Below are 18,146 nucleotides of genomic sequence, written 5' to 3' on the forward strand. Positions count from 1 at the left end.
GTTCTCATCTATCCTAAGGCCAACTAAAATATGCAAATCATGTTGTATGAGAAGATTTTATAAATAACAAAATAAAGTAAGAATGTGTTAAAAAAATCAATGACTTTATTATGAAATATTGTAGAAGAAGAATATAGGTTATACAGGTCTCCCTAAAGATATTAGAATTATTTGTGTTTGGCCCGGTCTCTGATGTATTATTGTTATATATGAACATTATTACGTTAGGATCTAATATAATATGATAATTGCTATATTATATAGGGCTTGTAGGAACTATCAGATCCTTTATGTGTGCTAGGAAACGCATTTTCTTTAGATGGGGCATGTCATGGAATTCCCAGCTAACGCATGCGCAGCTGTGGTGAGGGTTCGCCTGTTCTTGTGCGTCACCTTGGCAACGTTAGGGCCAAACAAACAAAAAGACAGACAAAAACAGTCGTTCGAGAAAAACAACTTTGAATTATTATTATCTGAAGCACTTGTGACCATGTCGGAGCCGGAGCTGGATGCAGCTGTTATTAAGGCCACACAGCAAAGCCTGGGCAAGTGGATCAAGAAGCCGCCGCTGACAGAGAAGCTGCTGAGGAAGCCTCCATTCCGCTACCTCATGGACATCTTCACAGCGGTAAGACTTTAGCCATGGAACTCGTTCAATTAAGCTCTGCTTAGTTTATTAGGGAAACGGGCTGCCTTGAGGGTCTCTATACGCCGGAGGAGCAGCTCTTCGAGAACATCAATGATCGGTAAGGCATCCTTATCAGAACGAGGCTAAACTGAGACTAACTAAATCGATTTGAACAGCAATGATAAAATGCGGTTTCTGCAAAAGATGATCGATGCCACAAGTGAGTTGGGGAACCCGTATAGACCGTATAGAAAGCCTACCCTAACTAATCCAGAGATTCATTGCAGAGCTTACGACGAAGCAGGATCTCAAGGTGCGCACCTCCAAAATTGTGGCCGGACACGAGCCGAAGCTGACGAATGAGCTGCTACAGGCCATGGCCAGCATAATGGAGCAACGTCTGGAATGGCGTGATGCAGTGCAGCAAGTTTTGGCCAATGAAACCGAAAAGCCGAAGCCAGTGAAGGCAAAGGAAGGCAAGCTCAGCAGCAAGCAAGTCTCCCCAACTGCCAAGGAACAGCCGACGGCCCGCAAGGAGAAGCGCATCTCGCCCCAGGAGCAGAAGCTGCGCAAAGCAACGGATCAGGCGACCCAGGACAAGGAGAAGAAGCCTCAGCGCCGGCACAAGCCCTCGCCGGAAGCGGAAGCCAAGCCCAAGCTGAGCCGACAGAGCCCCAAGCAGAAGACTCCATCCCCTGTAAAGCCCCCAGCAAAAGTTAAACAAGCTTCAACAGACAGCGAAACAAAGTCCATGTCGCCAGCTCCTGCTGCCACAGCTCCGCCCGCTCCGCCCGCTGCACCCGTTACACCTGCAGCAGATGCGCCCGCCCCTGTCAGACTACCCTCGCCTGTCGCCTCACCCAAGCCGACTAGCGCCTCGCAGAGTCCTTCGCCCAAGGCTCAGCAGCTGACGGCTGAGCCCGCAGAGCCGGAAAGCCGCAAATCCTCTGGTAAAAGTCGGCGCTCTAGTGCAAGTCAGCGAGCACCTCCGCCCGAATCGGATGTTGCCCTGGTCAACAACGAGGCTAGCGAGCAGAGCCAGGCCTCCACTGTGCCAATCTCCGACTCGACACATCACAATAACAGCAACAACACCAACAACAGCGAAGTCAAGCGGGAAGGCACCTTTACGCGCGATAACTCGAAAGAATCGAACGGCTCCTTGAATCGCCCTCGCACCTCGCTGCGCCCGCCCAGCGCTCGTCCCGCCTCGGCACGGCCTGGAGCACCACGGCGTCGCAATGTGGAAATTGTGCTGCAGCCGAACGATCAGCTGAAGATGTCGGGCATAAATGTCAAGCTGGAGACCTTTGGGGACTTCGATGACGATGGTGAGAATTTGGTGGTCATCGAGGATGCCAATGCGCATGACATAGACACGGGCACAGCGCAAGCCCCGCCAGATATGGATGCACAGCAGCAGGGCCAGGGCCGTCTGGTTCAGCAGATATTGGACACTCAGAAGGAGCTGGTCGCCGCGCAGGTAAGCGAACCAGGCAAGGAAGACGCACAACAGACGCAGAAGACTCCATCGGCAGGCACGCACCAGAGCTCGGCAAGGCAAGTGAACGATCTACGGGATATCATACAGACCCTCACCAAGTCCGTGAATCCGCTGGGTAAGCTTCTGGACTTCTTGCCTGAGGACATCGATGCCATGCAGCTGGAGCTGACCATGTGGCGGGAGGCCTACACCCAAGCAGCGGCTGAGCTAAAGCGGGAGAGAAGCCTCACGGCCTCCGCAACGGAGCCCATGAAGCAGCAGCTGCTCTCCATTGAGGCCAGCATTGACGAGTACAAGGACCTGGTCGACGAGAGTCGTCAGAAGATTCTGCAGAACAACGAGCGACTGCTCAAAATGCTGATGGAGCAATGATATAATAAATTACAAATGCTTAGGCAGCTTGTGCTTCTTCAGGCTACCCTCGCATAATAGAGTGTACTAGTCTATAAGTCTCTAGAAATGTTATAACTGCAGTACGTCGGGTAAATAAATCTATACTCAAATATCAACCAACTGCCATCAGTTTCTCCCCACACCTTCAAGCTATAACTTTTTCAGATCGAATGTTGACTCAACATAGGATATAGATTGACTCAAATGAGAATGTACATGCATATATTTGTGTATATATATTTAATAGATTGCTTTTAAAAAAATAGTATATAGAAATATCGCATGTAAATTGTAAATAACAGTTCAGTGGGTGGTACATGATAATCGTTCATTATTTAAGGTCACTTAGCGTTCAAACCGAAACCAACATGCTTAAACAAATTAAATAATTTAGGTACTTCCCAGCGGAGGCTATTGTCCTTTTCATGCATAAAGAACTGTATGTCATGCTGCCCGACTGGTGAATACCCTCTACATGTATTTACAAACAGGATGCAGAGTAATGCTAGGCCTTAGCTGCGTCAGCTTCATCCTGTCTATTGTCCGAGTCCGATTTGTCTCCATCATGCTCCTTCTCTTTGCCCTTGTCTGTCTCCTGATCCTGGTCCTGCTCCTGGTCCTGGTCCTCATCGCCTAGCACATACTCAATAACATCGTCGATGGGAAAGTTGTTGAGCAGCGCCTTAATGGAATCATTGTGAATGACCACAGTGAACAGGAGTTTGCAGTATTCACGCATGCGACTGCCGTAGTCCAACTCGGCATAGGCTTCGCTGCCCTTGGCCAGATCGTGTCCACAATTCTCGATGACCTTGCACAACACCGACTCCTCGGAGCTGTTGGGCCAGTCGTACTTCTTGAGTGTCTGCGGATCGACCAGCATATCGATCAGTTTCGCAATGTTCTCCTTCAACTTAATATCCTCCTCACTGAGAACCTCGCCGTTGAACTCATCGTCGCTGGACGGGTCATCCAGATTATCCGCAATTGCAGCGGCCAAGCTAGCGGCCAAGGATTTACGCTGCTCCTTCTTGACAGTCGGCGACACAGCCGACTGTGGCTTCTCCTTGGACTCGGCCTTGACATCGCCGCCTTCAGCCGTCGGTTCGGCTGTGCTGGCCGCACCCTCCAAGGGCAATATGGTGTACACCTCGTTCTCGAGCACAATGGTCTGAGCATTGCCATCGCCCTCATCCACTAAGAACTCACGCACCACGACTCCGTTGTCGTCCGTTTTGCTGGAGATGAGTGACCCAGCGGATGTGTTGGCAGCCGGCGTTTCCTTATCCTGGTCTTTCTCTTCGTTCGCCTCCTCTTCGTCATCGACCAGCACGACGGTCTTTTTGGTAGCTTTGCGCTTGGCAGGGGGCTCTGTGCCGAAAATATCATCCGGATCGCACTCGTGCACATTGCGTATGTGATTACGGAGAGTGTCAGTGCTGTCGAAGTTCTTGTCGCAAATGGCACAGTCCGTGCGCTCGATCACCTTGGCCGAACGTTTAGCCCGAGTCGGCTTAGCAGCTGTATTCCACAATTATTCGAAATCAATAAGCGACAGACATTGCATGAGATATTATCAGGAAACTTACGCGAATGATCGCCAGCGTCCATGTGCTCCTTGAGCAGTGCGCTGGTGCGGAAACTTCGTGTGCATTCCGTGCAGGGAAACGAGGGACGTTTCTGACGCGAGTGTTCCTTGACATGGCGCTCGAGCCTGTGTTAAGAGTATGAGCTTAACTACTGATAAGAGATTGAATAGATTGCGTCTCACTTACTGTTTCTCTGTCTTAAACTTCTGAATGCACAAGGAGCAGGAGTAGGGACGCAGGTGCGTTTTGGAATGCGTGCGCAGCTGTGTGGCCTGTATGAAACTTTTGCCGCACTCGTTGCACTTGTGCGGACGCTCGCCCGTGTGCCGTTTCATGTGGCGATTGAGCACCTCCTTCACCGCAAAGGATTGGCTGCACTGCGAATGCAGAAGGACAATAAGAATTAATCAGGACTCGAAGTACTCCATTTACAACAGCTGCATACCACTGTGCAGGTATAAGGCTTCTCGCCCGTGTGATAGCGACGGTGTTTCTTGAGGGCTACCAAAGCCGAAAACTTCTTGTCGCACAGATCGCAATCGAACGGCTTCTCGCCCGTATGTGTGCGTATGTGAATGCTGGAAGAGTAACAAGGGAATTAGATATTGACGCGAACAGCAGTCCATTCAGGACGACTCACTTGAGCGTAGACAGACTGTAGAAGCAGTTCTTGCACACGTGGCACATGTACTCCGGCTTCTTCACCACCTGGGTGCCCAGATGCTGCTTGAGATGGGCGCGCAAATTATCTAAGCGATAGAAGACACGGTCGCACACCTTGCAGCTCATGGTGTCGTTCTCGTTGGCCGAGCACGAAGAATACTTCTGATGGCGCTTAAGATGATACGAGCGCGTAAAGTCCTTGCCGCAGATCTTGCAGGCGAAGGGCTTGCCCCTGGACTGGTGCTGCTGTTCGTGCAACTTCAGCAGAGCAGAGCTGCGCAGCTTGGCATTGCAAATGGAGCATGGAAAATCGTTGAATTCTGAATGCGTGATGAAAATGTGACGCTCATAGCTCGTCTGCGTTTTGAACGACTTGGGACAGTCGGGACAGTTGATATGGCCCAGCTGGAAAGGGATATCAAATGGCAATTAGGTATAATTTAGACTGGGAATGGAATTGCAGTTACATGAAAGGTATCGTAGCTCTCGCTGCAACAGAAGCAGATGTCTTTCTTCTCCATAACTACGGCGTCGCGCTCAATCTTGTCCAGGTTCTTCAGCATCTCCGCCTTGCGCAGATGGTAGCCACTGTCGTAGCGACAGAACTCCAAATGTTTTTTCAGACTCTTGACGCGACGGAATGTCTTGTAGCACTTGCCGCACACGTGCTCGACCATTTCTTTGAGCTCGTTGTTGTTGTTGCTGTTGCCGCTCTTGCGCTTTGTTCCGCTAGCACCGCCGCCTGGTCCATCCTCATCGTCATCATCATCGTCATCGTCGTCATCATCATCCTCGACACCAGACACCACAAACTCTTCGCCATTCTCTTTGGCGGCATCGCCGAGCTCAACATCGTCGTCGGCCAGTATGAAGTCAATGGTGTCATCATCCTCGACCACCACGACACTTGTCGTGTTGTCCGCTTTGCTGTTCTCGCTCTTGATGGCCTGCAGGACGTAGTGGTCCATCTTCTTCTTCTTGCTGGGCGATGTTTTTATCTTGGCCGTTTCCATTGCTGCGGCAGAGGGGCCAATTCGCTTCTCGTTTAGTATTTTCACACCTGGACTGGCAGCTTTGGGCGTGGCACGCTTCTCACCGGATTTCGAGCTGCCCTGGGCTTCATCGTTGTTGAGTATCTTGATACTGGTGCGCTTCTCCTGCTTGGGTCGAGTGGCCTTTGCGGCCACATCGTTGAGTAGCTTCATTCGTGTGCCAGTTCGCTTCGCCTTCAGCGAAACCATTTTATCCACGTCCATTACTCTGATGACGGGTGTGCTCGCCTCTTTGCTGGTGGCAGGTGCTGCGCCGGCGGCATCTTTGCTGGCGCTCATTGTCGATATCTGTGAAAAGATGCAGGACACCAAGGATCAGTGACGTTGCGTAAGTTAGCCTACTTTCAGGCTCGTGAATTATTTTCGATTGATCACTTTGCCAGAGCGTCACGTCAGCAACGCCTAGAAGCAGCGCACAATAAAAATGGCGGCTAGCCACCGATCGACAGCGAGAGCGAGCGAGAGCACGCTACGTGCTTCGTTACGACAAAAAGAAAAAGAAACGCAACAAGTTCTCTCGCTCTGTGACTGTTTGTGAAAAATATATTTAGGGTTGAAAATAATTCGAATATAAGATTTTGAAATTTGTTGCATACTTTTCAATATTGAATATTTTTATTGCCGGCTTTAAAGGAATCTCGTTTCTACAATAATTTCAACACTACTCAATGCCAATTAGCCGATTTAAATTCGACTTTATTTTACATTTGCGTTACAAAAATACGCATGCACACACAGACACATACACAGCAGTGTAGTTTCTCTAATTAAATGTGAAACTTGCGCCAATGAAAGTCATACGTCGTCTGAAGTCGTCGATCTGATCGACTGTAACGAGATGCAACAGATGTATGGGCAAAACAGTTGGCGAGAGCGAGAGAGATAGCGTAGGTTTGTCATACACTCGTTTTTGTTATTCACACTGACTGAAGACAAAGTGTTTATACTTTTACTTTGCCAAATTCTCAATTAAAAAAAAAAAAAACAAAAACATTTGAATACTTTTGCATCCGCTTATTTATACAATTCACTCACAGTTTACAGCTCGTGCAACGGCACGTAAGCGTACACAATGGCGTTAGCGTCTGACTATTCACAATGTTCGTAGACAGGCAAACAGCTGTGCCGAAATAAGAGTGACCAGATATGATATGAATTTAAAGGCATTTTTCATTTATTTTGCTAGAGGTGCAAGCAAACGAGATATTGTTATAATTTGTAACGTTTGTTTAATTGGTAAACATATTTCAGTTCAGTGATTAAATAAAAATCCACAATATCAATAAATCAACAATGTAACAGTGACTGACTTACGACTTTAAAATATTTTTAAGCGTAAGTATTCGATAACAGTGATATTAGACTTATCGTAAGCTATCGTTATTTTGCCATTACTATTGCTGCTAGCTACACAAAGCGAGGTAAGTTTGTGTAAATATTTAAGAAATACTATCGTAAAATATTTATAATTATTGTAGATATAATGGCTGGCTTATTTGACTCCGCACATACCGAAGGCCCCGGCTTTGTAGGCATACGTTTCTGTCAAGAATGTAACAACATGTTGTATCCTAAAGAAGACAAGGACAACAAAACATTAATGTATGCATGCCGCAATTGCGATTACAAACAGGAAGCCGACTCCAATTGCATATATGTGAACAAGATTATGCACGAAATCGACGAACTGACTCACATTGTGCCCGATGTGATATCCGATCCGACACTGCCGCGCACTGAAGACCACGCATGCCCCAAATGCTCGCATCGCGAAGCCGTTTTCTTCCAGGCGCAAACCCGACGTGCCGAAGAGGAGATGCGACTGTACTATGTGTGCACCAATCAGAACTGCACTCATCGCTGGACGGAATAACAGCGGGAACGGAAATGCCAACTCCGTCTACGACTGCCGACCTTGGCTTTGTTTGCACGCATAGCTCTAAGTTCATAATAAAGTTTATAATTTAAGTATATTTGAGAGCTGTTATTCCTAATGCAACCGCAAATATTTCGCATTCAGATATTGTGATCGAGAGAGCGAGCTAGAAATGAGAGCGGAGTACGCTCTCTCGCATGCAAAACGCTAGGCGCATCACTCATCACAGTGACAGTAATTCCAATATCTGTGTATCAAACCGATATGAACCGAAAACAAAGAATCGGCAATTTAATTAAACAAGTTTCTTGTACGCATTCGAGCCGTTTCTCGAGCTGATCAAACGACAGTTGAACGTTAGAACTTGGCGCGACGTGTTGGCGAGCTTAACATGAGAATCGAAGTAGAAGCGTAAAAAATAGATTTCAAGCATGGCAAAAACAAATGATACAGCGGCGGAGCCGGAACCGGAGACCAAGCTGAATTATATGCAAAAACTATGGCGCTATCGTCGTTACATGGTGATCGAGCCATTCTTCTTCTTCTACTTCATGGCATCCGTATTCAACCAGGTGGCCATGGCCAACTTCCCACTGGAGAAGGCATGCCGTGTCAACCTCGGCTACAACAAAGCCACCTGCATGGCCATGTTGGATAAAGCGGAATTGGGCATCGATTGCGATAGCTATGAGTTCGAAAACACTACCGATGGCGCATCCATGGACCAAACTTTGCTGGACGTCTATTCGACAGGCTTCAATTATACGGTCTGCAAAGCCGAAGTGGAGGCCCAGAAGCTGTCCGCCGATGTTTCGGGAAAACGTGCGCCCATAGGTAAATCTCACACATCTATTTTTACCTTAATGATTTAGCCAATTACGTAGTCAAAGCAAGTGCAACCAGTTTTTCCAGCGATTCGCATAGCTTTATCATATCTTCAGGTTCTGAGCTTTATTATTATTACTTTTATATAAAATCAACATTCATTCGGTAAGCATATACATATACTACGTTTACTGTTTATTTGTATGTACATATAAATATACATATAAGTTTCTATAATGTTAGGCAGTCCCCATTCAGAATTTAATACGAATTTGATTTCTCACAAATGCTTGGCATTCTTTTCGCTTACATAATTTATTATCGTACACCTAAATTTTAAACTCCGCGCTTAACTATTCTCATTAAAAACCGGTTCGTTACACATTTTAGTTTCTATTTATTTTTGTTCTTTATACGTTTTTGGCAATTTTTTTATTTTTAGCCTTAACGTGTCTGTCATTGTCATTGCCAATGCCTCAGAAATTGTTATTAGAAATTGACAGTTATTTTTGTATAAAGTCATTTGATTAAATGACAATAAAACATTTATTGACAACTATTGCATCAGCTATGCAGCAGAAAAATAGAAATTAAATTGCCTTAGGCATTGTGCAGCTATTAAATTCCAATTCGATTCGCATTTCTGTCTCTGAGTAGACATTTGTATGAGAAGAAGAAGACTGTACTAAAGTGGTCCATCGGGTACTTACATATGATTGATTGCACGAGTCAACAGAATGTCCATTGATTTCGTGATGAAATATGTAAAGTATAAACGTGTAATCATCTACGATACTATGATCATCATCTGAGTTAGTATGGTATATCATAACGGCTTATTAGTTAGCATAGAATGCATATGCATGTACGTTTATATGAACGTACAAATAAATAAATATATATATACATATATATGATATAAAGAATAATCATACCATATTCTATCTATCCTTCAGCTGCCATATTTCCATTGATTGTGCTGCTCTTCGCCGGAGGATGGGCGGATCGATACAACAAGCGCAAACCATGCATGATTATACCCATCGTGGGTGAAGCTTTAATGTTCACCTGTAAGTGGGCCATTGGACTCGATTATGAGCAGATTAGATTTATATGAACTACTTTGTAGGTCTCCTAATTTCGGCCATTTTCTTCGATAGTCTGCCCATGGAGTTCGGAATGTATTTGGAGGCGATTGTGCCCGCGGTATGTGGCGGTCTGACCTTCTGTTTGATGGCGATCTATAGCTATATGACGATTTCCACACCCGAAGAGGATCGCATCTTTCGGTTTGGCATCTTTGCTATGTTTTTAACCGGAGCTCCTCTTCTTGGGGCCTTCAGTGGATATCTCTTCAACACATTTGGCTACATAAGTGGGTTGGATAAATTATCTTCCAGAGTCATCATTTCATTAGTTTCTTTTTTTTAGTTTCGTTTGCTTCCGCCGTTGTCTTTCAAATTATTGCCATACTCTATATCGTGTTCTTCATCAAGGAGATCAAGCCAAAGCCCAAGACATCCGAGAAAGCGCCGGCTAACCCGGTGGAGGATCATGCTGCTGATAATATGGCCTATGAGCAAACCACCTTGGATGAGCCGCCCGTTAGCAAGAATGTTAACTTTCAATTGACGCCACATCTGGAGCCACCCAAAGTGGAGCCACCGCCTGTGCCTGTGAAACGTTCTTTGTTGAAGGAACTCTTTGATCCCACCCTGGTAGTGGACTGCCTACGATTTCCGTTGATCAAGCGCAAGAATAACGGACGCCTTCTACTACTTCTGCTGATTCTGGCCTATTTTCTTACTATTGGCCCAAGCTCGGCTGAGAATGACTATTGGTATCGCTTCACCCTGAGGAAGTTGAATTGGAATGGCAATGACTTCTCCATTTTTTTGACCTTATCCGGGCTGGCGGCTCTATTGGGTACTTTCATAGGCACTGCCATTCTTAGCAAGTTGCTCAAGTTCTCGGATCCCTCCATTGGAACTCTCTCCGCCCTGGCCATTGTCTGTTCGCGTGTGATGTTTGTATGTACACCTAGAATTGGTTTAACTGGAATCATATCAAAATTTTATTTCTTCAGGCTCTTGCCACTGACACCACGTCGTTCTATGTGGCCTGCGTCGTGGACATGTTTGTCAGTCTACGAGTCATTGCCATCAAAACCATTGGCAGTAGCATTGTGGAGGGAGATGAGCTAAGTGAGTTCTCAATCAATGGACTTTATGTGGTTAAATTACCCTTATTATATTCTGCTTTTCAGGCAAAATGTATTCCATCTTTGGCATCAGCGAACCGATTGGCCAATTCATATTTCCACCCATTTACAGTCTGATCTACCAAAACACAGTGGAGTCATTTCCAGGAGCCTTCTTTCTGTTTGGAGAAATCTTTTATGTGCCCAATGTTCTAGTCTTTGTGTAAGTTTTTAAGGAACCTTGGAAATGTTACAAATGTTGTCTGTAATCTGTTATTTTTCCGCAGCCTTTGCTATTTCGTGTTGCGTCATCGGAAGTCCAAAGAACAAAAGAATTCCGTGGAACTGGCCCAAAATAACGAAGGCAATGGCCAGGCGGATGCTGCCAATGGCACAGAGATTACTAGTCTATGAATCACCCTATACGAATCTATATACGCTACCTTTTCCCCATAGACAGACATTGCACAAGTTCTATATATAACTTATATATGAGCCATTTGCTAGATTTGTGGTTTTATTTTGGTTAAGTGAGTTAGGATAGGCTAAGCCCACGTCTTTGCTACCGGGCAAAGGAATTTCTGGGATGTACTTGCAATAAAAATAACTTAGAGAGAGTCTTCAGTTGTTGATAGACTATAAGCTGCCCTGTATAAATTGTATGTACATAAATCATTCAGGGAATTCAATATACGTAAATTTTACCTAATACAACTTGCATACATACATATGTGTATATATACATGTACATTTTATGCTTATGCTCCTATGCTCATTTTCATTTACGGTAACTCAGCATGGATTTCAGTATTTCAGGTATTTGCTTGCAGGCCAGTGCTTGTTGAACTTAATCCGCATAGATTATCATCATAAACCCAACTGACACCAATCGATAATGATCGATAAGTGTAAGGATGATAGTTTGTGAATGACAACTGTGAAGGTTCCATTGTGTTAATCGAACAATATAAAATAGCGTAGTTATACTTCTGCTGACTGTACCCATTACCAATTGCTTACAGGGTATTAGAAAACAGATGCCGTAGCCCTTCCTTCAGTTTGACTTTTACTTCAACTACTGGCTGCTGGCAAGGATTCCAATCAGCAAATGCATTCAATTTGATCAGCCAGCCGAAGTGCTGGTGGGTGGTGGGCGTGGCCCCACTGGGTGCTAAATGCCGTCTTGGCCACGCATGGAAAACAATTGGCAACTAATAATCACAGTTAATCTTCTTCTGCCTCGATAAAAGCTGTCCAAGCACCCAAACCCCCAGCCTCATCGCCTCTGCTGCAGTAGGATTGGTTGTCGTTTCCCCCACGGCTGGCTCTGCTGCTTCGGACGGGCTCTTTTCTAGTGATCGGCTCTTCTGCTCAGCGTTGGCTGGAGGTTGTTGAGGTAGCTTCTGCAGCTCGGCGCTGCGATGTGCTGTTTCCATGTGTGTGTGTGCACACGTAGGCGTTAATTGGATATGTTTCAGATGTGATTCTTCACATGTTAAATGTATATCTAACAAAGTAGTAGGTACATATATATACAATATATCCATTGTGTTAACTACTGAAACAGTTTTAACAAATTCAGGTAAATTTATTAAATTGCGCAATGCAGAAACGGTAATTCCTAATCCGTCTACGATTGCCGACCTTGGCTATACTTACAGTAATTATTGTAATAATTAAATAGTGCTCGAAAATAAAACCGGTGCCCAAATCTTCATCAAGAGAAGGTGGGCGAGCGAGAATGAAAGCAGATTAAACTGTCGTCATCATCATAGTGCCAAAAATTCTAAAATCTATCAGAAACGAAACGAAGAGAAAGAATCGAGCAATTTAACTGAACAAGTTTTTCGCACGTATTTATGAGCCGTTGTTCTGACTGATCAGACGACAGTTCAACCTTAGAGCTTAGTGCAACGTGTTGTCGAGGTTCTCATAAAATATGGAAATAGCACATAAAACTACGGTCGAGCCGGCGCCGGAGCCGGAACCCAAGTTGAATTATCTGCAAAAGATTTGGCGCTATCGTCGTTACATGGTCATCGAGTTATCCTTCTTCTTCTACTTAATGGCAAACATACTCAACGATGTAGCCATTAGGAACCTTCCACTGGAGAAGGCATGTCGCGTCAACCTCGGCTACAACAAAGCCACCTGCATGGCCTTGTTGGATAAAGCGGAATTGGGCATCGATTGCGATAGCTATGAGTTCGAAAACACTAACGATTGCGCCTGGATGGACCAAACTTTGCTGGACGTGGATTTGACGGGACTCAATTATACGGTCTGCGAAGCCGATTGTAAGGTCCAGCAGCTGTTCGCCGATGTTTCGGGAAAGCGTGCGCCCATAGGTAAATATCACACAATTAAATATCGCCAATTAGATAGTCTACGTAAGGGCAACCAGTTTGGCCAGCGATTCGCATAACTTTAATCATAAATTCAGGTTCTACTTTTATACCGAGAGCAGGGTATAATATCTTTGTTAGATTGTAGGAAATCATGTCTGAATGTATGACTGTGTGTGTGCATGTATGAAACAGACCCCATGAAATATTTCCATTCGTGATCAGGGCGACAAGTAGAGGCATATCAAGTTTCAAATCTAAACTAAACCTTTTCTTAATGTACTTCCAGAGATGTATTGAGTTCTCATTCTTATCTATCCCTTAGCCGCCATATTTACATTGATTATCATGCTTTTCGCCGGAGGCTGGGCGGACAAATTCAACAAGCGCAAACCATGCATGGTTATACCCATCGTGGGCGAAGCTGTATCATTTATCTGTAAGTGCTCCATGAAACTCATTGATATGCAGTTTAGATTAATGTGAAGTACTTTGCAGGTCTAATCATTTCGGCGATATTCTTCGATAGTCTGCCCATGGAGTTCGGAATGTACTTGGAGGCGATTGTGCCCGCGGTCTGTGGCGGTCAGACACTTTGTGTAATGGCGATGTATAGCTATATGACGATAGCCACGCCAGAGGAAGATCGCGTCTCCCGGTTTGGCATCTTTATAATGTTTTTAAACGGACTTCCTTTACTGGGAGTCTTCAGTGGATATCTTCTCAACATACTTGGCTACATAAGTGGGTTAATAAATTATCCTCCATAATCTTAATTTTTAAAAGTTCCATTGTTCATTGTTTTAGCTTCGTTTGCCTCTGCCGTAGTCTTCAAAATTATTGCCATTCTCTGTATAATGCTATTCCTTAAGGAGATCAAGCCAAAGCCCACAACATCCGAGGAAACGCCAGATAACCAGCTTAAGGGTCATGCTGCTGATAATATGGCCTATGAGCAAACCGCCTTGGATGAGCTGCCCGTTAGCAAGAATGTTAACTTCCAATTGACGCCACGTCTGGAGCCACCCAAAGTGGAGCCTCCGCCTGTGCCTGCAGTGAAACCTTCGTTGCTGAAGGAACTTTTTGATCCCACCCTGGCGAAGGAATGCCTACGATTTCCGTTTATCAAGCGCAAGAATCACGGACGCCTTATACTGAATCTGCTTGTTCTGGCGACTTTCCTAATCGTGGGCCCCTCCTTTGCTGAAAGTGACTTTGTGTATCCCTTCACTATAAAAAAGTTGAATTGGAATGGTACTGTGCTTTCTGTTTTTAATACAATCAACGGACTTCTGGGCATATTGGGTACTTACATAGGGACTGCCATCCTTAGCAAACGGCTCAAGTTCTCGGATGCCTCCCTTGCCATATTCTCCTCTCTGGCCATAGTCTGTTCGCGTCCGATACTTGTAAGTGAACATGAAAATGGAAATAAATATATTCTTGTGAAAATCTAATCTAATCTAATATCTCAGGCCTTTGCGAATAATACGACGTGGTTCTATGTGGGCTGTGCTGTGGACATGTTTGCCCTTCTGCGAGTCATTGCCACCAAAACCATCAGCAGTAGAATTGTGGAGGGAGATGAGCTAAGTGAGTTCTCAATCAATGGACTTTATGTGGTTAAATTACCCTTATTATATTCTGCTTTTCAGGCAAAATGTATTCCATCTTTGGCATCATCGAACCAATTACCCAATTCATGTTTCCACCCATTTATAGTATGATATACCAAAATACAGTGGAGTCATTTCCAGGCGCCTTCTTTCTGTTTGGCGAAATCTTTTATGTGCCCAATGTTCTAGTCTTTGTGTAAGTTTTTAAGGAACCTTGGAAATGTTACAAATGTCTGTAATTTGTTATTTTTCCGCAGCCTTTGCTATTTCGTGTTGCGTCATCGGAAGTCCAAAGAACAAAAGAATTCCGTGGAACTCGCCCAAAATAAGGAAGCCAATGGCCAGGCGGATGCTGCCAATGGCACAGAGATTACTAGTCTATGAGCCAATTAGAATATCCCTATATGAATCTATATATGAATCTGCATACGCTATGTATATAACTGTATATATACGCCATTCGCTTACGATTTGTGGTTTTATTTGGGTTGTGCTTTTTTTTTTTTGCAATAGCTAATCTCAGTTAATCAACAATCTGTCGCGATACAAGCTGGCCAAGTACTGACTGGACTGGTAATGAGGTCGCTCTTTATAGTACCATCCAATCGGTGGGAGTTCTCTTGGCCACTATAATAGGTACGACTTTCTTAAGCATTGAGCATTCAAACCATGGTCTTCTTATGCTTACACTGTCCATATTAGGCAAATTGTATTCCATCTTTGGAATCATCGATTCCATCACCAAATTCATATTTCTTCCCATTTACAGTCGGATCTATAATGAAACTCAGGACACATTTCCAAGCGCCTGCTTTCTGTTTGGCGAAATTTTCTACGTGCCCAACGTTCTGGTCTTTGTGTAAGTTTTCAAATCATGATATAAATATCTGTCTAGAATCTGATTTCTTCTTGCAGCTTTTGTTATTTCATGTTGCGCCGTCGAAGTCCAAAGAGCAAAAGAAATCCGTGGAACTAGCCCAAAATAACGAAGGCAATGGCCAGGCGAATGCTGCCAATGGCGCAGAGATTACTAGTCTATAAGCCAATTAGAATCACCGTATACGAATCTACATACGCTACCTTTTCCCCATAGACAGACATTGCACAAGTTCTATATATAACTTATATATGAGCCATTTGCTAGATTTGTGGTTTTATTTTGGTTAAGTGAGTTAGGTTAAGCTAAGCCCACGTCTTTGCTGCCGGGCAAAGGAATTACTGGCCATGTACTTGCAGTAAAAATAACTTAGAGCTTTCAGTTGTTGATAGCGTATAAGCTACCCTGCATACAGAAAGGAGTGTATACATAAATTGATAAAAATGCTTTAAGGAAATCGATTAAATGCTCTCGTTCACGTTTAGTATGGTTTGTATATAGGAGATATTTGCGCGTAGGGCCCTCCGGACGATTGATGATCGTTGGACTTATCCGATCTAATAGCTAACCATTCATATTCCGCATAAATCATTTTCATACAATGGATTAAATTTGGAAATTTACTGTTAGCCCAATTAATTTGTAAGTTCCATCTGTGAAGGATTCATTCCACTGACTGTTGAAACAAACTACCCTGACTTTACCCATTATCAAATGCAGGGTACTAGAAAACAGATGCCGTAACCCTTCCTTCACTTTGACTTTTACTTCAACTACTGGCTGCTGGCAAGGATTCCAATCAGCAAATGCATTCAATTTGATCAGCCAGCCGAAGTGCTGGTTGGTGGTGGGCGTGGCCCCACTGGGTGCTAAATGCCGCCTTGGCCACGCATGGAAAACAATTGGCAACTAATAATCACAGTTAATCTTCTTTTGCCCCAACCTCTGACCCCCAACCTCTTCGCCCCCCCTACGTTGTCGAATTTGGTAGCCACTTTTATTGCCATGAATGGGGTTTTCAGGAATCTGCTTCCTTGGCTATAAAAGCTGTTGTGTGAGCCACGAGAGCTCAGACGTTGCCTCAGCCTCGTTGCGCGTGGTTTGGCCAGATTCATCTTCGGAATTGCAGGCAAGACTGAAAGGTCCACTGAGAGGGCTTACACTCGTTAAATCTTTAATCTGAGCTAAAAATTATCAATCTGTGAATTAGTCAGAAAACAAATATTTTGATATTGATTAATTTCGTTAATTTTGTCAGCTTTAGAACCAGCTTCAATCATGCTGCGCTTGCTGCTGTTGCCGCTGTTTCTCTTCACCCTCTCAATGGTCTGCATGGGTCAGACTTTCCAATATTCCCGCGGTTGGACCAATGGAAAACGGGCCACTCCCTCGGCTCTGCTGAACACTGGCCATAATCTGGGACTGTTGGATGCATTTGAAATGCAAGAGAAGCCCAGCGATATCAAACTGGAACGGTAACTGATTGCGTGATTGACTTTGATTGATCTTTTTATTGGTTGTTTTTCTCCATCTTCTTGACTAGTTGCTTGATGCAGCTGCAGCACTTGGCGGGTAACGCCCTGCTGCATCACTCCTTTGCCAATGGATTGGCCTACAATGGGAATAGACCCGATCCGACAGATCTCAACATTCATGCCAGACCCAGACCCAGTGCCAACAACAACGACAACAATTTATTGTATCCCAGAGACAATCAGCATCAATCAAACGAGCTGTACGAAACGGTGGCTGATCCAGTGGAGCCAGTCGACTTTGGAAAGCATTGAGTGATGAAATTAGTTGGAAAACACAATCTACTGATGAATTATTATGACTAGCATTATTATTATTATTATTAGCATCATTATTATTATTATTATTGCTGTTAGCAAAAAGTGCTACAAAAATATATTAACTGTATCAAATGGTACAAAATACCGTTATTGCGTTCAGATTTTCCTTTTGAAGTATGGAAATGGAAATGGATAAACTAACTAGTATACCAAAACAGCCGACAAAAGGTACAAGTGGGCTAGTATTTCCATCAAGTATTTCCTCTGAGTACTTCCTTTAAGTATTTCGTCTATTTCCTCTTAGTATTGATTCCAAGTATTTCTCTTAAAAGTGTTCTCTAAGTATTTCCTTTAAGGATTTCCTCCAAGTATTTCCTCAAAGTCTGCAGAATCACACACTTCACTTTCCACTGCAACTGCTGACCTTTATATATGGCGACCTTCATTCAAAGTCTAGGTTGCGCTCAAATGTTGAGCCCATCGCTAGGTAGGGCTCGTTTCAGCCGACCAATGGGACACTTTTTGCTGCTTCAAGCATTACAGCTTCATTTTAGTTAAATCGGATTACCTCAGTGCGCTCAAAAAAAAAAAAAATACATATATGCTTACTTATCAAAAGTGCACCCACACATTTAAGATTAATAACAGATGGTGAATATTTCCGTAAAATGACGAGTTCTGTTAACCAAGGCTCTGCATATCCGAACAAAATATGGAAGTAACACATAAAACTAAGGACGAGCCGGAGCCCAAGCTGAATATATGCAAAGGCTTTGGCATTATCG

General features: G+C 44.3%; 5 protein-coding genes and 1 long non-coding RNA gene across 8 annotated transcripts; 5 read left to right on the forward strand and 1 right to left on the reverse strand.

Annotated features, from left to right (window-relative positions):
- The first annotated feature begins 34 nt into the window (after positions 1-34).
- On the forward strand, positions 35-2,657 carry LOC6575464 (TRAF3-interacting protein 1). Its single transcript, XM_002001437.4, has 4 exons — positions 35-628; positions 673-746; positions 805-848; positions 916-2,657. Exons 1-4 carry the CDS (start codon positions 320-322, stop codon positions 2,502-2,504), a joined length of 2,016 nt encoding a protein of 671 aa, XP_002001473.2. The 5' UTR covers positions 35-319; the 3' UTR covers positions 2,505-2,657.
- A 91-nt stretch (positions 2,658-2,748) lies between these two features.
- LOC6575465 (protein suppressor of hairy wing) lies at positions 2,749-6,970 on the reverse strand. 2 transcript variants are annotated; one of them, XM_002001438.4, is made up of 7 exons: positions 6,865-6,970; positions 5,245-6,117; positions 4,755-5,182; positions 4,560-4,692; positions 4,301-4,491; positions 4,115-4,239; positions 2,749-4,046 (listed from the first exon to the last, which is right to left on the reverse strand). In XM_002001438.4, exons 2-7 carry the CDS (start codon positions 6,106-6,108, stop codon positions 3,031-3,033), a joined length of 2,757 nt encoding a protein of 918 aa, XP_002001474.2. In that variant the 5' UTR covers positions 6,109-6,117; positions 6,865-6,970; the 3' UTR covers positions 2,749-3,030. The 2 variants fall into 2 exon arrangements, with proteins under 2 accessions (XP_002001474.2, XP_015023487.1); XM_015168001.3 differs by lacking the exon at positions 6,865-6,970 and adding an exon at positions 6,426-6,622.
- Positions 6,971-7,147: 177 nt separating this feature from the next.
- LOC6575466 (DNA-directed RNA polymerase II subunit RPB9) lies at positions 7,148-7,802 on the forward strand. The gene is made up of 2 exons (XM_002001439.4): positions 7,148-7,250; positions 7,308-7,802. Exon 2 carries the CDS (start codon positions 7,313-7,315, stop codon positions 7,700-7,702), a length of 390 nt encoding a protein of 129 aa, XP_002001475.2. The 5' UTR covers positions 7,148-7,250; positions 7,308-7,312; the 3' UTR covers positions 7,703-7,802.
- A 92-nt stretch (positions 7,803-7,894) lies between these two features.
- LOC6575468 lies at positions 7,895-15,158 on the forward strand. The gene is made up of 14 exons (XM_044007992.1): positions 7,895-8,539; positions 9,487-9,600; positions 9,660-9,905; positions 9,962-10,560; positions 10,617-10,734; positions 10,797-10,953; positions 11,018-11,143; positions 12,669-13,078; positions 13,401-13,514; positions 13,574-13,819; positions 13,883-14,484; positions 14,551-14,668; positions 14,731-14,887; positions 14,949-15,158. The coding sequence occupies exons 1-14, from the start codon at positions 8,137-8,139 to the stop codon at positions 15,073-15,075; spliced, it is 3,537 nt and encodes a 1,178-aa protein (XP_043863927.1). The 5' UTR covers positions 7,895-8,136; the 3' UTR covers positions 15,076-15,158.
- A 231-nt stretch (positions 15,159-15,389) lies between these two features.
- Positions 15,390-15,827, forward strand: LOC116803713. Its single transcript, XR_004363763.2, has 2 exons — positions 15,390-15,550; positions 15,607-15,827. It is a non-coding gene; the product is annotated as an uncharacterized LOC116803713 (long non-coding RNA).
- Positions 15,828-16,597: 770 nt separating this feature from the next.
- Positions 16,598-17,511, forward strand: LOC6575469 (pro-corazonin). 2 transcript variants are annotated; one of them, XM_015168005.3, is made up of 3 exons: positions 16,598-16,697; positions 16,827-17,043; positions 17,112-17,511. In XM_015168005.3, the coding sequence occupies exons 2-3, from the start codon at positions 16,847-16,849 to the stop codon at positions 17,353-17,355; spliced, it is 441 nt and encodes a 146-aa protein (XP_015023491.1). In that variant the 5' UTR covers positions 16,598-16,697; positions 16,827-16,846; the 3' UTR covers positions 17,356-17,511. The 2 variants fall into 2 exon arrangements, with proteins under 2 accessions (XP_015023491.1, XP_002001478.1); XM_002001442.4 differs by having other exon boundaries at positions 16,617-16,697; positions 16,833-17,043.
- Positions 17,512-18,146: the final 635 nt, after the last annotated feature.

This window comes from Drosophila mojavensis, unplaced genomic scaffold (assembly GCF_018153725.1).
Source record: "Drosophila mojavensis isolate 15081-1352.22 unplaced genomic scaffold, ASM1815372v1 contig_231, whole genome shotgun sequence".
NCBI lineage: Eukaryota > Metazoa > Arthropoda > Insecta > Diptera > Drosophilidae > Drosophila > Drosophila mojavensis.

Coding starts and splice junctions, on each gene's coding strand:
- LOC6575464 (XM_002001437.4), top strand. CDS start 320: ATGGGGCATGTCATGGAATTCCCAGCTAACGCATGCGCAGCTGTGGTG. Junction 747..804: donor TTCGAGAACATCAATGATCG/GTAAGGCATCCT, acceptor CGATTTGAACAG/CAATGATAAAATGCGGTTTC. Junction 849..915: donor AAAGATGATCGATGCCACAA/GTGAGTTGGGGA, acceptor GATTCATTGCAG/AGCTTACGACGAAGCAGGAT.
- LOC6575465 (XM_002001438.4), bottom strand. CDS start 6,108: ATGAGCGCCAGCAAAGATGCCGCCGGCGCAGCACCTGCCACCAGCAAA. Junction 5,183..5,244: donor AGAGCTACGATACCTTTCAT/GTAACTGCAATT, acceptor ATCCCTTTCCAG/CTGGGCCATATCAACTGTCC. Junction 4,492..4,559: donor AGCCTTATACCTGCACAGTG/GTATGCAGCTGT, acceptor CTGCATTCGCAG/TGCAGCCAATCCTTTGCGGT.
- LOC6575466 (XM_002001439.4), top strand. CDS start 7,313: ATGGCTGGCTTATTTGACTCCGCACATACCGAAGGCCCCGGCTTTGTA.
- LOC6575468 (XM_044007992.1), top strand. CDS start 8,137: ATGGCAAAAACAAATGATACAGCGGCGGAGCCGGAACCGGAGACCAAG. Junction 10,954..11,017: donor CCCAATGTTCTAGTCTTTGT/GTAAGTTTTTAA, acceptor ATTTTTCCGCAG/CCTTTGCTATTTCGTGTTGC. Junction 13,079..13,400: donor GGGAAAGCGTGCGCCCATAG/GTAAATATCACA, acceptor TCTATCCCTTAG/CCGCCATATTTACATTGATT.
- LOC6575469 (XM_015168005.3), top strand. CDS start 16,847: ATGCTGCGCTTGCTGCTGTTGCCGCTGTTTCTCTTCACCCTCTCAATG. Junction 17,044..17,111: donor AGCGATATCAAACTGGAACG/GTAACTGATTGC, acceptor CTTCTTGACTAG/TTGCTTGATGCAGCTGCAGC.